At 38.1% G+C, this 24,387-nt stretch overlaps 1 protein-coding gene across 3 annotated transcripts in view; it reads right to left on the reverse strand.

Annotated features, from left to right (window-relative positions):
- Als2 (alsin Rho guanine nucleotide exchange factor ALS2) overlaps window positions 1-24,387 on the reverse strand; it is an 82,478-nt gene that overhangs the window by 13,490 nt on the left and 44,601 nt on the right. Inside the window, exons 12-25 of one of the 3 annotated variants that reach the window (XM_047544251.1) lie at window positions 18,157-18,222; window positions 17,660-17,822; window positions 13,845-13,976; window positions 13,181-13,309; window positions 12,096-12,166; window positions 11,592-11,658; window positions 11,063-11,265; window positions 10,877-10,942; window positions 9,406-9,504; window positions 8,693-8,857; window positions 6,820-6,931; window positions 6,561-6,638; window positions 3,027-3,160; window positions 2,177-2,341 (exon numbers count right to left, since the gene is read on the reverse strand). In XM_047544251.1, coding sequence (XP_047400207.1) covers window positions 2,177-2,341; window positions 3,027-3,160; window positions 6,561-6,638; window positions 6,820-6,931; window positions 8,693-8,857; window positions 9,406-9,504; window positions 10,877-10,942; window positions 11,063-11,265; window positions 11,592-11,658; window positions 12,096-12,166; window positions 13,181-13,309; window positions 13,845-13,976; window positions 17,660-17,822; window positions 18,157-18,222 — 1,650 coding nt within the window. Of the gene's footprint in view, window positions 1-2,176; window positions 2,345-3,026; window positions 3,161-6,560; window positions 6,639-6,819; window positions 6,932-8,692; window positions 8,858-9,405; window positions 9,505-10,876; window positions 10,943-11,062; window positions 11,266-11,591; window positions 11,659-12,095; window positions 12,167-13,180; window positions 13,310-13,844; window positions 13,977-17,659; window positions 17,823-18,156; window positions 18,223-24,387 lie in introns of those variants that run through there. The other 2 variants (XM_047544250.1, XR_007107669.1) reach the window with 2 other exon arrangements.

The following is a 24,387-nucleotide window of genomic DNA, read 5'->3' on the forward strand; positions in this document are numbered from 1 at the left end:
AGTTTTTCTATTATTTCTTTAAAAAATTGTCAACTCCACAATCTTTCTTGCCTTCTTTTAGAATTCTCGGGACACAAATTTAGACCCTAAATTTAGATCTCAAGGCTTTATCCTTTTATTTTCCCACCATGTTTTTTCTCTCTTTATTCTGCCTGGCTAATTCCTACTGATCTGTTTTCAAGTTCACTGGCTCTTATACTGCCATCTCTATTCTGCCTGAGTATATGGTGACTTGTTTTGGTTACTATATTTTTCAACTCTACTACTTCTATTTGGTTCTTAATTATTTTTTTTAAATTTCTTTGCTGATGATTTTAGTTCTAGTATTTTTTTCAAGGATTCCGTGATTGCTCATTTCAGAATTTTTATAACAGCTGCTTCAAAGTTCTTGTTAGGCACCAATAAAAAATAAATAATTAAGTTCTTGTCAGGCAACTCTAATACATCATTTCATTGTTGATGTCTGTTGACTGTCTCCTCTAATGAGTTGAGGTTTTCATGGTTACTCTGGGTCTTGTTTATATCCCGTGGCAAATATTGACATAAATAAAAGAGATCTTTTTGCCTGCATTGTTATCTTTAGAATGACCTGTTTTTAAGGCTGGCCCTTGGCTGGAGCCTGGGAACTAAGCTTGCTAAAAGTTCCCTATACTGATAAGGGTATATGCTGTTCCAGACATATTAACAATGTGATTTACAGTAAACATCTGCTTTCTATCTGTGACTGTGGAAGTCTAGTAGTTGCCAGGCATAAGGTACCAATGTGACCAGCTACACTGGGTATCAATGTGCTTTCCTGGGCAGACACACTGTACATGTGTAACTGCATTTTACTGCTGGGAAGAATGTGTGCTTTGGTGTGACTCCTCACAGAAAGGAGAGCATGGGAAGTTTACATGTGGAATTCTCTAGACTCTCCCTGCCTTCCTCCCTTAGAATGTGGCTATGTACCCTTATTGTGTTGCCATAATCTTACTTGTGAGTACAACTGTGTACTTGTGAATACAATTATATTTTGAGTCTTGTGAATCAGTGAACGTGTAGGTAATCTTAGGAATCCCTAAAACAGTCAGCATTTTTATTTTAGTCTTGTGGGGTATGGTGCTAATGTCAGTTCATTGCTCAAAGCCTCTGTAATCCTATTTGGGTCTGAACTGTGAACTTAATGGTCAGTTTCGAACTGACCTATTAACTCAGTTCTCAAAATCTTTGAATAGCTAATTAAGGTTAAATCCATGTATATGCAGTCTGAGGTGAGCCCAGGAGTTCACAAACAACGCCATGGGATTGTTTCCAGAGCACTTCTGTTACCTCCCTGGTATTTTCAGGTTTTCAGAACTTCCTGTCTCAGTCCTCCAGCCAGAAAATGCCCACTTCTGTGAATGTACCACATCTGGACCTAATAGTGGGAGTACAGAGTGAGTCCCCATACCCCCACTCCCTAAAAATGGGGTTTGCCTTGCCTCTTGGACCTGACAATCCATCAACAGAGGGAAAAGATTCCATTCCTTTGGGTTGTGGCTCCTGCAAGCCTCCTGTTCACGGCTACTCTGGCTACTGCCATTGCTACCTATGCTACTGAAGCACCTGGAGGCTGGGGCATGTGAGATGGAAGAAAGGCAGGTGCACAGGTTCTGTTCTGAGCTTTATGAGTCCTTGTCTCACTACTTGAGCCAGAAGCAGAGGGCATCTTCTAGAACTCTGTCTGTCGGTACCACAGGGCTTACTTTCAGGTTCCAGGTTGCACTGAGTTCAGGCTGAGAAACAATGGGGCAAAAAAATAGTAAACCCAGCACTGGTTTGGTGGCACTCTGAATTCAGGAGTTCTTTACTTCACTTGTTGATGTTTACTTTTCAGAGTTCTCAATAACTGTTCATATATTCTGCCCAGGTTTCATTTGAGTTTGATAGAAGATAAGAGAGGTGTGCTTTAATCCATCTTACCCAGAAGGAATACATGAGTAACTTTTTTTGTGTGTCTGGGGTCAGGGATTGAACCCAGGGTCTTGTGCATGCAAGGCAAGCACTCTAACAACTGAGCTCGATCTCCAGTCCATGATTAACTTTTAAATGAATTATATTTTACAACTGAATGCAGAGAACCTTGACTACTTACTAATTCTAAGTTACATCTTCCTAACATGCTATGTCCTGTGCAGGGCAGGTCTTCACTCACCTGTCTCTGTGTTGGCGTCGATTGGTGGTCAAGGCCACAGCAATATTGTCCCAGGCTTTCCAAACGTCTCCTTGGCCTGGGCTCTCACAGCCCAGCTGATGCCAACATTCATCAAATACCGCTCTCCACTTCTCATCAGCCGCCACAGCCAGGTTTCCTAGTTTCCTGCTAATAAATCCACAGCAGTCACGAACTCACTTCTTTTGTGCAAAATCATTCTGAAGAATAAAAACTTCCTAATACATAACTGAGAATACTTCTGTGACCAAAACTGCTTAGTTCTATTTTAAAAACACTGAATGAAAACTTGGTAGAGATACTTTTTACTTAAATAAGCATGGTACAGAAAACACATCAAGCTCCCATTGGAACAAAGATTCTGAGATACTACCAAAAAATAAAAACAAAGCTAATAAAGGAACAGCCTAAGGCGAAACCTTGAAAGAACAAATAAAGTTAGGATTTGCCTTTTTAACTCATATGCAGATTGTGCTAGTCCACATGGGTGGATGTGTCTGATCTTTACTTTTCAAATTCAAGTTGTGTAAGGATTCTACTTAAAAATGTTCTTTCAGTCAATTAGACACCTGCAACATTAACAGTTGGATTACTCTTATCTCTAGTAACTTTTATTTTAAATATCTATTACTAAGACTTATAATTTAAGCCAAGACTATAGATTTAGTAATCCACACAGTGTCAATTGAAAATTCAGGCATTTCACTGTTTTGCCATGAAGACTTTAAAAACTTGATTGATACTGATATTAAAAAATATTTACCAGTTTTGATGAAAACAAAACAACTCAAAACATTCAATAATTAATCCAGAATTAACATGAGTTACTCACAAAACTTTTGGTCTGTCTTTGTCACTCTCATACAGACTCGGTTTGAAGTAGGTTCCAGTGATTTTTATCCCAGATCCCCATTCTCCACTAAAGTAACCTTCAATATAATCTCCATTTGGCATGGTTAATGTTCCCTAGGTCAAGTTAGAGGGGAAAAAATGTAGACTTAGAGGAATTATTTTCAATTCTAAAAATTAAGAGGAAAAAACACTAATTGTTAACAATTTTCTTTTTAATTTGATTTCACCAGTCCCCAACTCTTTGATAAACAATAACAACAAAACGTGCAAGTCCAAAAAAATGTATGAAAATGATCCATGGGTAAAAGAAAAAAATCTACAAGAAAAATTGGAAAACATTTTCGGATGTATGAACATCTAAATCCTATTAAAATTTATGGACTGAGGCTAAAGCAGTGCTTAGGAAGAGATTTACAGCAGTTAACACCTGTCTAGGAAAATTAAGAAAAATCTCAAATTAGTAACATGTGATTCTCCCTTACAAAAACAAGGGGAACAAACAAAACCAAAAGCAAGAAGTTGGAAGGAATAAAGATTAGAACAGAAATCAATGAACTAGAAAACAAAAAAAAAGGAGGAAAAAAAAAAAAAATCAATGAAACCAAAAGTTGCTTCTTTGAAAAGGTACATTAACACATATTTAATTAAACTGATCAGGAAAAGAGGACATAAATTTATAAAATCAAGAATGAAACAGGGATATTATTAGCATAAATAAAAAAGGTTAGAAGGTACTATAGTTTTAGTGTGTGTCCCCTCCAAAATTCAGGTTGAAACTTAATTCTCATTAGGGTGGGATTAAGAGGTAGGGAGGTCTTTTGGGGAAGTGATTAGGTCATGTGGATTAATGGATTAATGTCTTTATAAAAGGGCTGGAGGGAACTAGCTTACAACCTTTGCCCTTCAACCTTCTACCATGTGTCTGTACCTGTTACCATGGAAGGATGCAGCAGGAAGGCCCTCACCAGAAACCAAAGCTGGTGCTTGATCTTGGACTTCCCAGCCTCCAGATATGTGAGGAAATAAGCCTCTCAGTCTGGGTTATTTGCTGAAGCACCACAAATGAACTAAAACAGGGTAATACTAAGAGAACTACCATATGACAACAAATTAAATAACTTAGATAAAAGAAGAAAAATTCCTACAAGGACACAGATGATCAAAACTCACTCAAGAAGAAACAGAATATCTGAATAGACCTAAATTAAGAAAAAAAATCAGAAATAAAAATCTTCTCAAAAAGTAATGCTCAGGTCCACATGACTTTTCTGGTGAATTCTTCCAAACACTCAAAAAAGAAACAATGCCAGGGCTTCACAAACTTAGGAAATAGGAGAGAAACTTCTCAACTTGTACCAAAGAGACTAGAAGTGTAACACAGGAATGCTTGCCTAGCATCATGAGGTCCTGGGTTCCATCCACAGTATAGTTCTGGAGGGGTGGGGGGCAGAGTTGGGGAGAAAGATTTGTCATCAAAGAAATCATGAGAAAAGAAAACCACAAACCATCGTCTTTCAGAAATATAGATGCAAAAATCCTTAACAAAATACTATCACATCTAGCAACAAGCTGGGTGAAATGTTTGTGCCTTATAATCCAGTACTCGGGGATGCTGAGGCAATATGACCACTTGAGCCCAAGAGTTTGAGATCAACCTGGGAAACGTAATGAGAACCTATTTTTTAAAAAAAAAATTCAGCAATATATAAAAAGGCTTATATACCCACAACCAAGCATAATTTATCCCAGAAAAGCAAGGTTGGTTTCACATCAGAAAAGCAACCAATAAATATATTGGTGGAATAATGTACAAAAACTACCTGTTCATATCTTAATAGATGCAGAAAAAATTCTTTGACAAAAATGCTTTTTGCCTAAAATAGGGAACAATGTAAATATGTTCACTCTTACTACATCCATTCAACATTTTATTAAGGATTCAAGTCAGTATAAAAAAAGAAGCAAAACTGTCTTTATTTGTAGATGACATAATTCTGTATGTAAGAAATTCTAACAAGTCTACAAAAACAAGCACTAGAACCAGAATAAATTAATTGGGCAAGGTTTCAGGATATAAGAACAAAATACAAAATCAATTATATTTTTACATAATAGCAATGAACAATCCAAAAATAAAATTAAGAAAACAGTTCTCTTTACAATAACATTATACCTAAGAGTAAGTTTAACCACAGAAACAAGAAATATACATTGAAAACTACACATTACTGGGAGAAATTAAAAATCTAAGTAAACTGTGAAATGCACATTTATGGATTAGAAGATTTCAAAATTATTACTGCCAATTATTCCCAAAACTGATGGATAGATTCAACAGATCACTATCAAAATTCCAACAGGATTTATTACAGAGTTTGACAAGCCAACCCTAAAATTTATATAGAAAGACAAAGATCCAGAATAGCCAAAGCAATCTTGGAAAAAAACAAGGCTGAATGATTTACCATTCCTAATTTTACAACTTACTGGAAAGCTCCAGTAATCAAGATAAGGCAATATGAACACAAAGACAGACATGTTAATCAATGTAATATAATTTAGAGTTCAGAAATAAACACACTTTATGATCAATTAATTCTAACAAAGGTGTTAAGATTCAGTGGGAAAAGGTTTTGGGCAATTAGTTGTACATAAACAAAAAGAATAATTTAGACTCAAATAGTCCACAAAAGTTACCTCAAAGTAAACCACAGGCCTAAATGTAAGAAGTTAAAAATTATAAACCTTTTGTTTATTTTTGCAGTACTGGGATTGAATCCAGGGTCTTAAGTACACACTGGCTGGTGGGAATGCAAAATAGTGTAGCCAGTTTGGAAAATATTTTTGTAGTTTAATATGTGAAATAGCATTTACCAAATAACCCAGCAATTAAAAATATGTGCACACAAGAAGCTGTATTCAAATGCTTATAGCAGCAATATTATTATTTGGGGGGGGGGAGGGGTGCTGGGGATGGAACCCAGGGCCTTGTGCTTACAAGGCAAGCACTCTACCCACTGAGCTATCTCCCCAGCCCCTTATAGCAGCATTATTTGAAACAGCCTATAGAATTAAACTATCCCAGGTTCATCAACTAGCAAAAGGATAAAATGTGGTTTTAGAATACCATTTAAAAATAAAAAGGAATAAAGTAATACACATGCCACAATATGGAGATACTATGATTAAGTGTCAAAAGTCACAAAGAAGAAACTACAAGTATGATTCCATTTATAAGAAAGACCCAGAAAAAAGCTAATCTACAGCATGATAAAGTCCACTCAGGATGCTTTGGCCTAGAAGTAGCAATGGGAGTGACTGTAAATGGCAGGAGGGATCTTTTGGACATATTCTAAAACTAGGATGTGGTGATGGCTATATAACTCTATGTATTTTCTTAAAATTGCTGTTATGTACATTTAAAAGCAGTGTATTTTATGGTATATAAATTAACTTATTTGAAGTCAAGAGAAATTACAAAATAAATGTATTAGGGAGACAAAATAATTCCAACCTTTCCACTAAGAGTCCAGTCATCAGAAAATTCTCCTTCGTAGATAGTATCATCTTCGGAAAGTAAAACCCCATTTCCCTATGTGAAGAAACGAAACAAAAATCATAACACACAGAAGGCAAGTAACAAAGCACGTGCAGCCATATCCACAAAGCTTAACGTAATCTTAAAAGACAGAAAAACAGCACCAAAAAGGTAAAACACTAATAAAAAGATGACTTAAAAGTCAGTGGTAGCTACATGTGAACACTCTACTCACCATCATTTTATTAAGGTGGAAGTTGCCTTCATAATATAATCCAAACTGGGTTACAACCACACCATTCCCTTGACACACATCATCTTGCCACATTCCCATGTACTTTTCTCCCCTGCACAGAAAAAAGAAAGGAAAAATCACCAATAATAAAAATAAATCAGATTTGAAAAATTATTACATGAGAGATCCCAAACCTACATTGATATCAGTTCCATTTTTTTAGTTAAAGCAGTTAACTGTCCCCTCAAACATGGGACAATGTGACAACAAAAGACATTTTATTCCAAGTCATTCTCTCTGGAATTTAATATCGTGTCCTACCTGACACAGATTTGTATTACTTTATGGATTTCCTTGAGACCTTTAATCAAACAGTTTAATAAAAGCAACAATTCAAAAAATCCCGTATTATGGTAGCTATGTCAATTAATAACATGGGTGGGATTAGTATATAGTAAATCCAAAGTAAATCAGGCCAAATCAAATACGGAGGCACAAGGAATATATTCCTCCCCAAGGTTTAGTTAACTGAATTTTATTTTATTAGGCTTGATTCCTGGTTTGCAGGCACAATAACAAGTCTCTGACTTGACAGAAAGCCCTAAGAAGAAAGTTGTTTAGATACCATTCTCTCTTTTCTTTGGGGTAAGGTGGGTACTGAGGATTGAACCCAGGGGCACTTTATCCTCAGTCCTTTTATTAATTTTTATTTAATTTTTCCCTTTTCCTTTTTTTTTTTGTTGTAGTGGACACAATACCTCTATTCATTTATATGCAGTGCTCAGGATCAAACCCAGTGCCTCACACATGCTAAGTGAATGCTCTACTGCTGAGCCACAACCCCAGCCCCTATTTTTTATTTTAAGACAGGGTCTTGCAAAGTTGCTCTGGGTCTCCCTAAAGTGCTGAAGCTGGCCTTGAACTTGTGATCCTCCTGCTCAATCTCCTGAGCAGCTGGGATTGCAGGCGTGTATCACCTTGCCCAGCTCCAAACTATTCTACCTTTAACCCCTGAAGTTTATCCATTGGTTCCCTCCTACCTTTTGTTCCTATTTTCTATTGACTGCATTAAAAGTTTTTCCTTAGCTGGGTGTGATGGCACACACCTGTAATCCCAGCAACTCAGGAGGTCAAGGCAAGAGGATCACAAGTTCAAAGTCAGCCTCAGCAACTGAGTGAGGCCCTGTCTCAAAATAAAAAATAAAAAGGACTAGGGATGTGGCTCAGTGGTTAAGCACCTCTGGTTTTAATCCTGGGTACCAAATTTATTTTTTAAAAAAGTTTTTTGGTATAATAAAGATGTGATAACTTCTTTTAGACAGTGAAACTTTTGTGAAGTTTTAGGGGAAATGGTACAAACACAAATTTTTAATTATTCTGATCTCATAAAGAAGTAATCTATTGTCTGGCTCACAAGAAAATGGAAAATATAATGCCTCATAACTCTGCTTCCTTATGAAAATTTGGTTAATGTTGTTGAATGAAGATGCTCTGCCTTCACATAACTATCACTACTTTTTTTTGTGTGTGGTGCTGGGGATTGAACCCAGGGCCTTGTGCACTCGAGGCAAGCACTTTACCAGCTGAGCTATATCCCCAGTCCCACTATCACTACTTTTGGAGAAATGTAAGAACCTTATCCTCTATATACCTACACAAATATTCACAAAAATACCAGATGGAGGAATAGGTAGGTGATAGAGATAGACAAAACTAATCTTGTAGAAAACCAGTGTATTTGAGACACATTTTAATACTACTTTTATTCCATCTAATATGCTGAATACAAAGGTTGTTAAAATTTATCTCCTTGCTTTTTTTGTTGTTGTTGTTCTCACACACTACACTTGAGATTAGAAGCAGAATACCATACCTAGTGATATCATCAAAGACACCATATCCTGCTTTCTTATCCATTACCCACTGGCCAATGAACATACTGGGAGAAGAAGAAGTCAACTTTCCGCTTCGAAGGAGACCATGACCATGACGCATGTTATCTTGAAAGCAACCTTCAAACACTTCACCAGAAGCATAACTACGGTTGGAAACAATGGATAAAGATCAGACAAGCATTGAATTCTGATGCTTACTTTAGTCTAAAAACTCCAAAATTATACTCAGTCTCAGTGGTAGCTATACTTATTTACTTGATTATATAGTCACTTTTCACCCAAAACCTCATTTTTCAATGATTGAGCCTAAGAAGTTAAAGACATAATGTGTGGTTATTTTACATTATTAACATGGAGAAAAATTATGTTAGTTTCTTATGAGAAAATGAAATAATGAGTTGTCAATGAAGAGGGAAGAATATTAAAGAGTAATAAAATTAAACTTAAGATGTGGGAAGAGTTATGGTTTATGTGACACATACAATTTAGATAAGAATCGATGTTAATAATTTAGAATTTCATCTTGTGATATATGAGGGGTTATTCTTTAACGGAAAATTTTACACAGGACTTCAGTCATTAAAAGAGGAAATAAAATTTACTCCTTAGAGATTCTGGCTACACAAACTTTAGGTTTACATGGTTCTTAGAAAAAGCAGTACCAGTCTAACAACCTTGTCAATATTATTACCTATAGACTCCTTGACCACACATTTTTCCTTCTTTCCAGTGACCCACATAATGGTCTTCTTTGTTCAGAGCCTTGTTCGGAATTCTGTATTCTCCATACCTACCAAGGAAAAATTAAAAAACACCAGAAGGTGCATTTGTGACATAGTCACCTTTTGTATGTATATGTCAGTAAGCATTTCAGCGTGGACAGAGAAGAGATTTACCTACAGGAAGAAAGGGGGAAATGGGATCTTGCTTATGCTGTATCTATTACTTAAGTTGATTGGCAGGCCTTAGAGGAATGAGACTTCAAGCCTACACTGTACTTATCCAGTGTATACTGACAGAATGGATGCTTTATTCCAAGGTCAATGACAAGCACAGCCCTGTGCTCCCGTCCTATCTTTGTAACTCATAAGCTGTATCACCTTGGGTAAGTTTGGGCATCCAACTTCTCTCATCTCTATAACAAAGCAGATTATCTAAAGGCTCTTTTCATTTTAGATATCTATTAAAAAGAGATTGAAAGACATCACAAAATTTATATTATCACATATATACAATCGCCTACCTCACGTATATAAATTACTTCTTTAGCATGACACAAAACTTCACCACCACAAATTTATTGTGTAAATATATTTACAGCATTAGAAAATATGACAAGCTCATGAAAAAATATATGATGAGCTTATGAAAAAGACAATGTCATTAGAGTATTATTAGGATAATACATCACTTACAAAATTTCCTGTTTTCTTAAGGCACTCTTCACTTTGCATGTATCTTATGCCTTGTGTCACATATTTCACATGCATTATCGCCATGTCTCCCAGCAACCAAATGCCAACAAGAGCCTAATGTCCATTTAATAAATCAAGGCATATAGCAATTAAGTAATCTGCCTAAGTTCACAAAGCTAGGTGCTGGAACTGCTGGGAGTTTGAATGGGAGTTTGATTATCAGCACCGGTCCCAGATGCTTGAGGTCAGTCTACTAGGAGAGACATGTACACAGATAATCACGAATTACGATACAAGATAACTGGCCGTTGTGATAAAGGAGGGTGCAAAGTGCAGTGGGGCTAGAGAAAGGATTGACCTTTTGACACATATACCATAAAAATTAAAGATGATTTAAAACTAAAGGAAAATTTCTCTTGTTCTTTGTGTAAAGGGGGCACTGCGGACTGGACGACCTCACCATCAACAGTCCCCAAGGTTCTCAGTCTTTACAACTAAGAGATGGATGGAAAGCATGGTCCCATTTTAATAGACGGAAGGCAGTGTAACTGAGGCCACACAGCTATCAAGGTAAATCAGAGTCTGCACCCCATATTCCCAGCTCCCTTTATGGACAGACATCTGCAGTATAAGTACTAATAAATTCTAAAAAACAAAACAAAATCTACTGCATGTTTGAAAAGAAACTGTGAACGTAACTTGTGATCAAATTTGAATTTACTCTCATGCTTTAAATAATTTTCTTACCCATCTTCCAAGCCATTCCTGAATAAGCCAGAATACATCTTTCCATCAGGCCACTTCAAGACCCCTCTGGAAGGTGTAAGTAAAGAATAATAATAAGGTCAACTAATGTTTCAGATAATCAATACTTTTTCCATAATGTGACTTTAATTTGTCCTCATCCCAGGGACAAATCTTAAGCATTTTCACCTGCCATGAGGCTTCCCCGAAAGCCAGCGCCCATCATAAGTAGCATCCTTCAGGCGAGGATCCTTGTAGAAAGTATATTTGGCACTGCGTGAAATGGGTGGTTCCTGCCTCTGAACACTGCTACCACTTCCGTAGGGTGGAAGATCAGATGTTCCCCTCAAAGCGTGATCCACAGCTTGGCTTATGGCTCGCAGCCACTTAGTCTAGGAACAGAAAGTAAATGTCAATAAGCTTAAGGCAACAAGTCATCAAACACTGCTTTAATTCCACTTCTCTTTGGTGTAATTTTTCTGTCTCCTAATGCTTTTCTTATTAGTTGAGTAATACTAACTGGCTCTTGGAATTGATTACTATGTTTAAGATTATGTTACATTGAAAAAAACAAAAAAGCCATGATTTTGGTTTAATGAAGAATTATGTAACTGTGGATTATTAGTCAAGCAAGAACAATTTTTATTTTCTCTTTACTACCATAAGAGGCAGAAATAGCCAGGCCAAAGACTGAAAGAAAATACCATAATGGACTAACCTTTTCCTGGGGTGTTGATGAAATGAGAGTGAACTGCTCTTCAGGTGTAGTTATCTTTAGGCCATTCCTAAAATGTTCACAAGGATAAATACCAGCAGGTATGTCAAACTGTCATTATAATATCAATCCTCAAATATGAAAAGCAGTCTATTTCAAAAGGAGCAGACATCAATTAAATGTAAATGCTAATGCTCTGGCTATGAGTCCCACGGTAGGGGAAAGAATACAGAACTACTTTGCTCTGTGTTAATAATTTGGATGTGAGCAATGACGATGCCTTTCTACTTTCAATCATGATTTTTCATGATTTTCACAATGGGCCATCTTTACCATTGAATGTGTTAGGAAGTAAGTCTGATTACACAGCCTTCCAAGCCCTCCTGAGTTTTGTTTTTTTTTTTTTTCTTTTTTTTCCTTTTTCTTTTTGAAACATGTAAGGAAATGACCTGAGTAACAGAGGGTGAGAATTTGCGGAGGTGAGCTGGGAAGAGGAAATGCACTTACACATTACCAGCTTCTTCAGAAAGTGGTTCCACCCATAGTGTGGCCAAAGGGAATACATGGTGTGTGGAGAACTGAAACAAGAGAACATGGAGGTATGTCTGTGAAAGTCCATATACACCTGGGGTCTTTGCCCACATCCTCTGCGTGCCCTTTGCCCATGTGGGCCTATCTCTGCTGCATAATCCCTTGCAATGGTTAAGTCCAGGAGGGTGCTACCATCTCTGCCACTGAATCCCCATAACATAGCTAACCCCAGTGAGCCTTGCCATCTCTGCTTTAGTGACTTCCTTTAGATGGATGACACTCATTCTAAAGCTGGAAAATAAAAACACTCTCTGCTAGGGGTGTGGTTCAGTGATAGAGCCCAAGCCTAGTGGAACAAGAGGTCCTAGGTTTGGTCCTGGACACCAAACAAACAAACACACAAAAACTCTTGAAATCCAGCCCATACTGCAAATGCAAGCTGCAGCTAAACATTCTCTTTTATTCAACAGTTACAGAGAAATCATAGTAATTTTTAACACAAATTGATAGTCATGTACTACCTACTGACAATCTGGCCTATAGTGGACCACATACATGATGGTGGTCCCATAAGATTATAAAAAAGGTGAAAAATTCCTGTCACAGAATACATTACTCATGTGTTTGTGGTGATACTGATGCAAACAAACTTGCTTAGATACATTTAAATACACAAATACTTTGCATTGTGTTACAGTTTCCTATGGTACTCAGTAAGGTACCAGCTATACAGGTTTCTAGCCAGAGAACAACAGGTGTGTTTGAAGGCTCTACCATCCAGGTTTGTGAAGCACATTCTATGTTTGTAGAACAGGGTTACCTAACACATTTCTTAAAATGTCATTAAGCAACACTTGATTGAAGTCATTAAGAATAGGGCCTATCAGTGGCAGAGTGCTCACCTACCATGTTGTGAGGCACTGGGTTCAATCCTCAGCACCACATAAAAATAAATTTAAAAAATAAAAGGTATTGTGTCCATTTACAATAAAAAAAAAATACATTAAAAAAAAAAAAAAAAAAAGAATAAGGCCTGTTTTAAGGTTAGGAATGTGGCCTACCTGAGCATGGACCAGAGCATCATTAAACAGAATGAACCAATTCACAGAAAACCTCCCAGCATGCTGCAGAGAGAGGGCTCGGTTACTACTTTCACATAGCAGTCGACGCTCTGGTTTTCTCAAGGAATCCTAGAATTAAAAACAAACACCATGTTGAATAATCCACATTATTATAACATGCAAAGAAAAAATGAAGCAGAGGGGCTGGGGATGTGGCTCAGTGGTACAGCACTTGCCTAGCGTGTGTGAGGCACTGTTCAATTTTCAGCACCACATAAAAATGAATAAATAAAATAAAGGTATTGTGCCCATCTACAACTAAAAAAAAAAAAAAAATTAAAAAAAAAATGAAGCAGACACAAATCACATTTAGGGAATCTACTGGTCTAGCTCAGCGTGGTGTTAGACTTAAATTTACATGGGCTCCAAACACCTCATAAAATTGGAGCCCCAAGGATATTAGAAAGAAGACAAGAACAAACTAAAGAAGGTAAACCTTAGAGGATTCCTAGAAATGAAGGGAGGTGTTGGTATTTAAAGCCCCATTGCTATGATGGGATCATTAAAACACTAATAACAAGTGAGAAACCAAGAAAATGATGGCAAATGTTATTGAAATGCCTGCTGTTTGCTGGGGTAACAAATGACAGTTGGCATGGATTACCGTCATTTTTCCAGGGAAGGTCTTCCAGAAGCCCAGGGTGTACTCTGCTTCCTTCCTTTTCCTGCCGAGATGGAGAGCAAGAGACTCATAACAAGAACTGGAATCCTGCAGTTTCTGATATTCTGGAGATGTCTAGAGGCCAATAATTAAGAAAAAAAAGAAAAGAATATAAAACAATTGTCCAGAATCTATAGTCATAGTGTGATTTAGAGATGCAGTATTTAATTGAGGGAGAAAATTCATCCCAAGGACAGAAGTGGTACACCAAAGGGAACTGAGAAAAAGATTCATTTCTAAAAAAAACTATGTCAGTATGTCCATATGAGGTTGGGGAATAAAGCAAGGGGTGGGGGAAGACACATGCTGGCAGTTATCAGTGAGGAGAGGGCAGAGGACACTCAGGATAGGACAGGAGGTCTCAAATGTTTTATTTTCAGAGTCTCTTTAGGGTATACTTACTGATTAACTGTCACTTTAGAAAATAAAAATATTTTTAAAGATATTTATTCATTTCCAAATAAAATTAAGATTTTAAATGACAAACAACTGTATTTCCCAAAACAAAAAACATTTTAAGAGAGAAAAGTGGCACTTTCATTTTTTCAAATCTTTTCATTATCACTTAAAAAATAATAGTCAGATATCTATTTCTATTTCTGCTTTTGTTTGGTTGAAATATATGAAGAAAATCCAGCCTTATAAAGATAGATAATTGGAAAAGGAAGAAATATTTTAATACCATTTAAAATAATTGAAGATATTTGCCTTTGATACATATTAAAACTTAAGACAGTTTCTTAGTGGGTAGATACAAAGTAGAATCTGAAATCACAGCAAGAAATTTTCTGTACTGTTATATTAAAAAAAAAATCCATTAGGGTGTCTTGCACTTTAAGTCATCATATATGATTCTATAAAACTGTAGATGGGGCAATTGGAAAATACTAAGTTACACATATCTTCCAAATGTGGATACATTTATATATACAATATCAAAAATCATTAATATTACCATCTATGTTATCAGAAAAAGTCCTAAGTATTGGAAAACTGTCAGACTGATGTATGACATTCTAATTTTTGCTTATAAAAGTCCAGATTTGCTGTGTGCAGTGGCATATGCCTGTAATCCCACCGATTTGGGAGGCTGAGGCAGGCAGACCACAAGTTTCAGGACAGCCTCATCAACTTAGTGAGACCTTGCCTCAAAGTAAAAAGGGCTGGGAATGAGGCTTGGTGATAAAGTCCCCTAAATTCAATCCTCCATACCAAAAAAAGAAAAAATTTAAAAAGTTCAGATTTTCCCACTGGCAACAAATATCATCAGTTGTTCTCCCTTGAAGTAACAGGTTCATTTACTTATATTTGAGACAATATTTAAAAATACTCAAATTTGAATAACCATAGTTTATCTGTCCATTTAAATTGTTCATTCAAGTTAAAAAAGAAAAATAGCATATTCTCAACTCAACAGCCACTGGGCTTTTTCTTGAGAAGAACTTGGGATGATATCTGAACTGCTCTATGGGGACTTCCCCTTTTATCACACAAGAATTAAAAAGACATATACTTAATGGTTGAGGTTAAATTAACTGCTTCTTTATTCTTAAGGGAAACTGGAATTTTTGTTTTGGTTTTAAACTGCAGGTACAAGGCTAATACAGAGCACAGTGTCTTACCACTGTCTGATTCCTGCTAAGGTATCAGCAGTTTTAACCATCTTTACTTTTGCACTATTAATGCAAATCACAACAAGGAAAAAAAGGACAAATGTATGTGTTAGTATTGTCATGGAAATAGTTTTGACCTTGCAAAGCCAGCTCTGAGAACCAAATGTATGACAGGATACAACTGCTGTGCCATGTGCTGAATGAGCAGAAGGTAAGAGATTTATGGGTGCAGTGGCACATGCCTGTAATCCCAGTGATCTTAAAATGCATCATTTAATGAGTATCTAAATGACCAAAGGCATGAGATTTGTCTTCTGGGAGCTTATAAGTAGGCAAAAATGATTGAAAAACATATACAGGATAATGCAGATTTTTTTAATAGCTTATATATCAGCAGACAATATAGGAAGTAAAGTGGTTAAAAGAAGACTACTCTGAAGTCAGAATGCCTGATATGAATTCTAACTGGCAATATTCTCTGATGAGTTTCAATTCTCTCATCTGCAAAAGGTGGATAGTAGTATAGTAGTAATACCTATTTCACAGGTTTGATATGGAGATTCAAAAACTAAAACATGGGATGGGGATATAGCTCAGTTGGTAGAGTGCTTGCCTAGTATGCACAAGGCCCTGGGTTCAATCTCCAGCACACAGACACACACACACACACACACAAAAGCAAACTGGAACATGAAATGCATTAAACAAATACTAAATATTATTATTTTTTAATGGGGAGGTTTAAAAAATACACACAAAAAATGATGATCTATGTTGTACCCTAGACTTACTAAATGATAAATTAAAACAATGGAACACAGGTGTGTTTGAGAAAAATTCACAGATGATTTCCATACACTGTGATAAGAAGCACTGGTAAAACACAATGGAGAAATGAAGAGCTGGCAAAGCACAGAGGAGAGACAGACTAACTCTTCAGAGCTGGGAACGGGAAGAAGAAGAGGTAGGCTGAAAGGGCTTGATTTTCAAGAAAAAAAATAACTCTGGAGCCAGGTCTTTAAGGTTTCCATAATAAGGATGGTGTTAAGGGTACTTCAGGAAGGAAATATAAAGCACATAACTAACGTATCAGACATGGGAGAATTTAAGACTAGAAACAAAAGAGGGTTAGATTATGCAAGGACTTGACTGACAAACCAAACAGTCTTGATTATTCCACAGAATTAGGTCATTCAGAATGGAAATAGTACACCACCAGACTCCCTGAACAATTCTAAGTTGATATAGTAGACAAAATTTTTGATCAATTGAGGCCACACTGAGGTGAAATCTGTATCTTGTTGGGTTATTTGGTGGCTCAAACCTGCACAGCTAAAACTCGATCAGTCTGGGTTAAAGTGAAACTAGATGAAAGGAAAGACAGGAAATCACACAAGGACCAAATATAGAAATCATCTATCAGTTCCTGGGTCACTCTGGAGACTAAAATCTGTCCAGATCAGGAAATATATTCCAAAATTAAAAATATTTTCAGGAATTTTGGAGTTATTATGGTTTCCCAAGAGTCCTTCAGAGTAGAAATAAAACGAAATCACACATTTCAGTATAATTTCAAAAGTGATATCTCAGCATCAGCTCTTACACCCTTATCCTGGAGTGGTGCTAATTTCCTAGGGTTCCAGTTGGTTAGCTTTACAGAGAAAATGGACTGGCTAACATTGGAGAAAATCCTATAATTGAGATTTCTCATAGCACTTGCTACAGTGACCCAAACACCTGGCATACATCTACCATGAATTCAGGCCAGGTGGTAACTCCACTACCTCACAAGTGTACACCATTATACAGAGGCCAGGGTTATAAAAGGTTCCATGTAATTCATACTCAGTATGCATTCCCAGACAGTGACAACTACTGAATGAGCAGCACTCATAACAGGGTCTCAAATTTAGACGCAGTTTCATAAAGTGAATAGAATCCATTTGGATATGGTCCTGAAAGGAAGCTGAATCTACAGCAAAGAAAACAGGATTTACCCAGTTATACTCTTTTATGTTCCTAAAGAAATTTAATTAGACACGGGAATACTAATGAAGTTTTAGATCTTATAGTGGCTTAACCCAAACAAACTACTATGATGCTTAGCTTCATAAGTATCCAACGGGGGTACATATGGGAACTTACCACTTCAAAACAAGTAGCAAGCTTCAGCAAAACTTTTGCATAATTATGAAGCCGTCTGATTGGCAAGAAAAATAACGTATTGAGTATTTCCATCAACTGAGTGCTTTCATCATTCACTTCTGATAAATCTTGCAACAGCTCTTGGTTTTTATTTAGGAAATCACTGGAGGAAGAAGAAAAAAAAGTAAGTTAATAATTTTGGGATTGGATAATATGCATGATATTGTGTAGAAAGTCTTTTACTAGATAGTACCTTTGTTCAGAAAATATATGTTTAGGTGCTATGTTCTAGGAAATGAATCATATATTCCATAGTTTTAGGGAATAACCAAGACCAAATGACACCATTACCTGTTATTTTCAAAGCCACAAGTCTACACTTTAATTCATTTAGTAAAATGATCACGTCAAGACTTTCCCTGGGCACTTAAAAACACCCAGCACTATAAAATATAATCTTTGGATGTTAGGATAACTGGAGGAACACATTTGCTTACATGGCAGGTTTAGCAAGAAGTTGGAATCCTCCCATAACCAGGAAATTTGTAATTGATGTGCAATACCTTGAGCAAAAAAGAAAACACATGTAAATTAGTGGTAAAATGTAAATAATTAGTTCTTCAAGAGTTTTCAAGCAAGTATCTGGAACAGATGCTTCTTGAAATCTCACCAAAGAGTTTCAGAACTTTTGTGATATCAACATTCAGGAACTGTAAAGGAATGAAGAGAAGAGCAGATTGTGTGATAATCACAAGAGGGTAGGGGCAGTAAATGCCACTTTAGTGAAAGATTAGTAAACAGGAAATTTTAAAAGCACTTGAAGTTGTGAAGATGCTGAGTTTACTTGGCAGATAGTAAATGGTAACTAACAAACTAGAAAAAATATGATTAAAGTTGTTGAATTTTTAATGAAAATTTAATCTTCCCTTCAGGTTCCCAAACCTGAAGGGAATTCATTATCTTCAGACAATGAATAATATTGAAGGTACAAAAATGTGTTTAAAGAGTTTGAAATAATATTAGAAAATGCTGACTACATGCTGACACTGCTAAAGATGTAGACAAACTGCTCTGAGCCAAGTACATTAACTTCACACTTATTGTGAGAGAGAAGAAACACACTCTCTCTCTCCCTTTCTCTCTCTCTTTTTTTTTGGTCATAGTGGGAATTGAACCCAGAGGCAGTCTACCATTGAGCTACATCCCCAGATCCTGTTTCCCCACCGCCCCCACCAGAACCAGGGTCTCATTAAGTGACCGAGACTGGCCTTAAACTTGAGATTGTCCTGCCTTCGTCTCCAGTCACTGGGATTTCAGGTATATGCCAGTGCACCAAATGAGAAGGGAAATTCTGATTTTTATTTTATTTTATTATTTGTATTGGGGATTAAGCCCAGGGATGCTCTTCCACTGAGATACCTCCTCAGAGCCCCTTTATATTTTGAAACAGGGTCTCACAAAGTTGTCCATGCTGGTCTTGAACTTGCAATTCTCCTGCCTCAGCCTCCCCCTCTTCCCTGAGGTTACAGGCAAGTGCCATCATGCATAGCTAGAAGGGACTTTGTGTGTGTGTATGTGTGCGTGCTCAATAATACTCATAACAGCTTTATTCATAACCCAAACCAGGAGATAAAACCCAATTGGTGTCTATCAAACAGGTAAACAGACTGTGGTATACTCATTTAATGGAAAACTAATCAGTTTTAAAAAGGAACAAATTATTGATACACAAAACAAAATGGATGAACCTGAAAAGTACGCATAGTAGCCACTCGCAGTGGTGCATGCCTGTAATCCCTGCAACTCAGGAGGCTGATGCAGGAGAATCACAAGTTCAAAGCCAATATCAGCAACTCAGCAAGAGTCTCAGAGACTTAGTGAGACCTTGTCTCAAAATAAAAAATAAAATGGGTGGGAACATAGTTCAGTGGTAAAAGCACCCATATGTTCAATCTCCCATAACAAAAAAAAATATGTATATATAGTAAAAGTCTTATATGTACTTTATGATTCCATTTATATGCAGTTCTGGAACAAGAAAACTACTGTATGGTAGGAAAAAAGAAGGGAAATTCTTAATAAAAATAACTCAAGATGTTCCAGACTTCAAAAAAACCGTTCTGGTGGTAAATTTTAGGTGATATGAATTTTACTACAAATAAAGTGATTTTTAAAATTCATAAATATGCCAGGTGTGGCAGCGCACATCTATAATCCCAGTGGTGCAGGAGGATCACAAGTTCAAAGCCAGCCTCAGCAACTTAGTGAGGCCCTAAGCAACTTAGCAAGACCCTGTCTCAAACAAAAAATAAAAAGGGGTGCAAATGTGGCTCAATGGTTAAGCATCCCTGGGTTCAACAGCTGGTAGAATAAAAAAAAATTGTAAATATAGTTACATTTGTCCCATCTATAGGAATAAAAATAAATTCATGGATGAGGTATGAATAAAGAATAAAACCAACACATACTTCAGCATAGCAGCATAAACTAGTATACTTTAAAATAATACTTAAAGTATGCCCCAAATCCTAATATCAAAATACAAATTAAGACAAAATGAGAAAATTTCTAAGTTAAATTTTCAAATACACCCAGGACATTTTACTTTAAAAACATAGAAAGAACCTTCCATAACTATTCTGTGTTTTCTTGAGGAAATATTTTTTGTAAAATGTAGTAGGCCTTTTAAATCCTCTGTGGGGGTTCCCGGGACCCCCAGCCTTGGGCATGGTCAAAATGGCGCCTGACGCTGAGCCAAAAGCGGCCAGCTATACAGTAAACAACCAGCGAATTCCAATGATTGGCTAGTTAACGATGTGACTAGAGCATGCCCCCCTCGTGTACCCATCCTATGCTTGCAGCTGTCCGCGTTTATCTCGTGTACTCTCCCCTGATTGGTTGAAGTGTATATAAGCCTGGTGGGTGGGGGAGTAGGGGGCAGAAGCGGCAGAAGCGGCAGAAGCGGCAGAAGCGGCAGAAGCGGCAGAAGCGGCAGAAGCGGCAGAAGCGGCAGAAGCGGCAGAAGCGGCAGAAGCGGCAGAAGCGGCAGAAGCGGCAGAAGCGGCAGAAGCGGCAGAAGCGGCAGAAGCGGCAGAAGCGGCGGGGGCTGAAGAAGCGGGAGAAGCGGAAGAAGCAGCGAAGGCGGAGGCTGAAGCCAAGCTGGAAGCTGGGAGTACGCGGGAGCTGGAAGAAGCTGGGAGAAGGGAAGCTGGGAGTGCGCAGAAGCTAGGAGTAAGAGAAGTGTAGGAGAGGAACTGTGCACAATAAACTTCCAAAGCTTCAGACATTTGTCGTGTCTCTCTCTGCGGCCAGAGGGGACGCGATAACTGGTGCCGAAACCCGGGAAGATGAAGGCCTTATAAAAGAAAACAAGGTAAGATATTTGAAAAAAAATTTTTTTGTATACAAGTTAAACCGGTTATAAAAAAAGTTAAAGGGTGTCAGGATGCGCCATTGGCGGTCCTGGGGACACGCGGAGTGCGGTCCGGTTGAAAGGTATCGGGATCCTGACGCATAGAACGCGGGTATCGGGACGCGCCATCAGCGGTCCTGACGCGTAGAACACGGGTCGGGGGGTATCGGGACACGCCATTAGCGGTCCTGACGCGTGAAACGCGGTCTAATTAAAGTGAAAGTAGGAACACGCTTGGAGCGGTCCAATTAGGTAGTACATGAAAAGCCGCTATAAAAATTCTAATGCGCACTTGATAGTTTTCCCTTCAGTAATTTTGTTGCTCCTGGCGGCTAGGCTACTGTTTGTTATTGTAATTACCATAACTAAAGCTATTCAAATTAGTAACAATGGGGTCTGAAACGTCTAAATTCAGAATGCAGCAACCCCTTAGGGAGTTATTGAAAAACCATGGGACGCCATTGAAGGAAAAAACAGCTAAAGTATTTCTTGATACTGTGGAAAGGATTTCCCCTTGGTTTTTGGATGAGGGCCTTTTGAATACCCTACAGTGGGAACAGCTGGGGAAAGACCTTCGTATAGCGGATAGGCAAAATCCTTTGCCAGTAGGCACTATGGCTATTTGGTCTCTTATTAAATCCTGTCTGCAAGATAAAAACAAAAAACCTTCACTCATCGAACCTTTAGCTGAGGGAAGACAGGTTTTGGAAGAAATAAAAGAGGAACGTTCATATCTTTCTCAAAATTCAGAAAAAGGAACTAACTCAGATGAGGAACTATCGGAAGGGGAATTATCGGGAGAGGAATTGGAAAAAAGAGTACAAAGATTAAGACTAGATAAAAAGCCCCCTCTAGTGTTCGTGTTGCCTAGTGCACCTCCCATAAATAGGGAACCCCCTCATGAAGCGTCCGGTTTTGGATTACGCTCAGAATGGAGTCATCTTGGATCTGTAGCGTATCCTGTTTTTGAGGATGCTCAAAATCAAAGATTCCACCAACCCTTAGACTTTAAAATAGTGAAACAGTTAAAAGAAGCAGTTAGCACATATGGTCCTCAGTCAGCTTTTACTATAGCCTTGGTAGATACTTTGACATCATTAAACTTAGTGCCTCAGGACTGGACTAATCTTGCTAGGGCCGCTCTGTCTGGGGGACAGTACCTTATGTGGAAAACATCATGGCAAGAAATATCTACGGACACCGCCCGCCGAAATGCAGCAGCGGGGAATCCCCAAATCGATAGGGACATGCTTATGGGCGTAGGACCTTATGAAACCCTTCAGGCACAGCTTAATTATCATCCAGCAGTCTATGTGCAAATTGCCGTGGCTGCAACCAAGGCCTGGAAAACATTACAAGGAGCAGGAGATTTGCAGGGCCAGTTGTCAAAGGTAACTCAAGGGAATAGTGAGCCCTATGCGGATTTTGTCGATAGGCTAATTCAGACAGCATCACGCATCTTTGGAGATGCAGAGCAAGCCATGCCCCTAGTAAAACAGTTGGCTTACGAACAAGCTAACAGGTGGTGTAGGGAGGCCATAAGACCATGGAGAAACAAAGACTTGTCCGCCTACTTAAAAGTGTGTAGAGATGTAAATGATACTTCAGAGCAGAGCAGTGCCTTTGTAGCAGCCATAGACAGACAAACCACCTTGCTGTCTGCTGCACTTGCACAAGCCCAGGGGAGGTTCCCTTCAAGAACTAATAAAGAGTCTTTAGGATCATGTTTTGTGTGTGGACAGAAGGGACATCTAAAAGCCACTTGTCCAAACAAAAGGCCACCTTTTGCCCGGGGTGGGAACATCTATACAAAGAATAACCTGGGAACCGGACCTGGGCTATGTCCAAGATGCAGAAGAGGAAGTCATCGGAATAGTGCCTGTCAGCCTATTAGAGATAGGGAGGATAATTTCCTAGGGTCGAATCCTGAACTTCAAAAAAAACGGGAGACAGGGCCCTCCCCGGGGCCCGCAACAAATATACGGGGTAATTCAACAAGTTCCCCGACGGTGGTATCCTCCCACAGAGAAGGGGAGCGCAGAGCCACCTCAGGAAGTGCCGGATTGGACATCTGTGCCACCTCCAGACTCATACTAACCCCAGATATGGGGGTGCAGATGATTGATACTGATTGGCATGAAAAAATCCCACAGAACAGTGTAGGACTATTACTAGGTAGAGGTTCCTCAACACTAAAAGGACTTATAGTACACCCAGGGGTTATTGATCCTGATTTCACTGGACAAATAAAAGCCTTGGTCTCTTCACCAAAAGGAATTACGGTCATCTCTCCAGGGGATCGCATTGCACAAATGCTTATATTGCCCAGTCGACATTCTTTGTGGCCCAGTAAAAATACAAATAAAAGACAAGGAGGTTTTGGATCAACAGGAACCACTTTAATAAACCTTACTATGGATATGGAACAGAGGCCCCTCCTAAAATTAAAAGTGGGAAATATGGAATTTACAGGTTTATTAGATAGGGGGCAGACAAAAGTATTATTAGCGCAATGGTCTGGCCAAAGCACTGGCCATTGATCACAGCAGCTCAGAGCTTGAGAGGCTTAGGAGTAGCAGAGAGCCCCAATCAAAGTGCTTCCTCATTATCGTGGAAAGATACAGAGGGACACACAGGAATATTTCAGCCATATGTCTGTAATGTTCCTGTTAGCCTATGGGGACGAGATGTCCTGCAGCAAATGGATATGAAACTCACCACTGATCAGATTTACCAAGGGACTCCTGTAAGAAATATGTTACAAAATATGAACTATGATGATAAAAAAGGATTAGGAAGACATAGTCAAGGATCTACCCAACCACTGCCTTTACTTCCACCAAAAAATGATTCTCATGGATTGGGTTTTTCCTAGGGGCCACTGATAAACCATCAATCCCTATAATATGGAAAGATGATAAGCCTTGCTGGATTCCACAGTGGCCCCTAACAAAAGAAAAGCTAGAGGCAGCTCATAAGTTAGTACAAGAGCAGGTACAAGCAGGTCATTTACAACATTCTACCTCTCCTTGGAATACTCCAATATTCTTAACAAAGAAAAAATCAGGAAAATGGAGGTTATTACATGATTTAAGAGCCATAAACGAACAAATGTACCCTATGGGACCCATTCAATGTGGACTCCCTCTTGTCACTGCACTACCAAAAAATTGGCCTACTATTATTCTGGATTTAAAAGATTGCTTTTTCTCTATACCCTTACACAAAAATGATTGTTGGAGATTTGCTTTTACTTTGCCCTCTCTTAATCACACTCAGCCTGACCAGAGATTCGAATGGACTGTGTTGCCTCAAG

The sequence above is a fragment of the Sciurus carolinensis genome, chromosome 3, assembly GCF_902686445.1.
Source record: "Sciurus carolinensis chromosome 3, mSciCar1.2, whole genome shotgun sequence".
Lineage (NCBI taxonomy): Eukaryota > Metazoa > Chordata > Mammalia > Rodentia > Sciuridae > Sciurus > Sciurus carolinensis.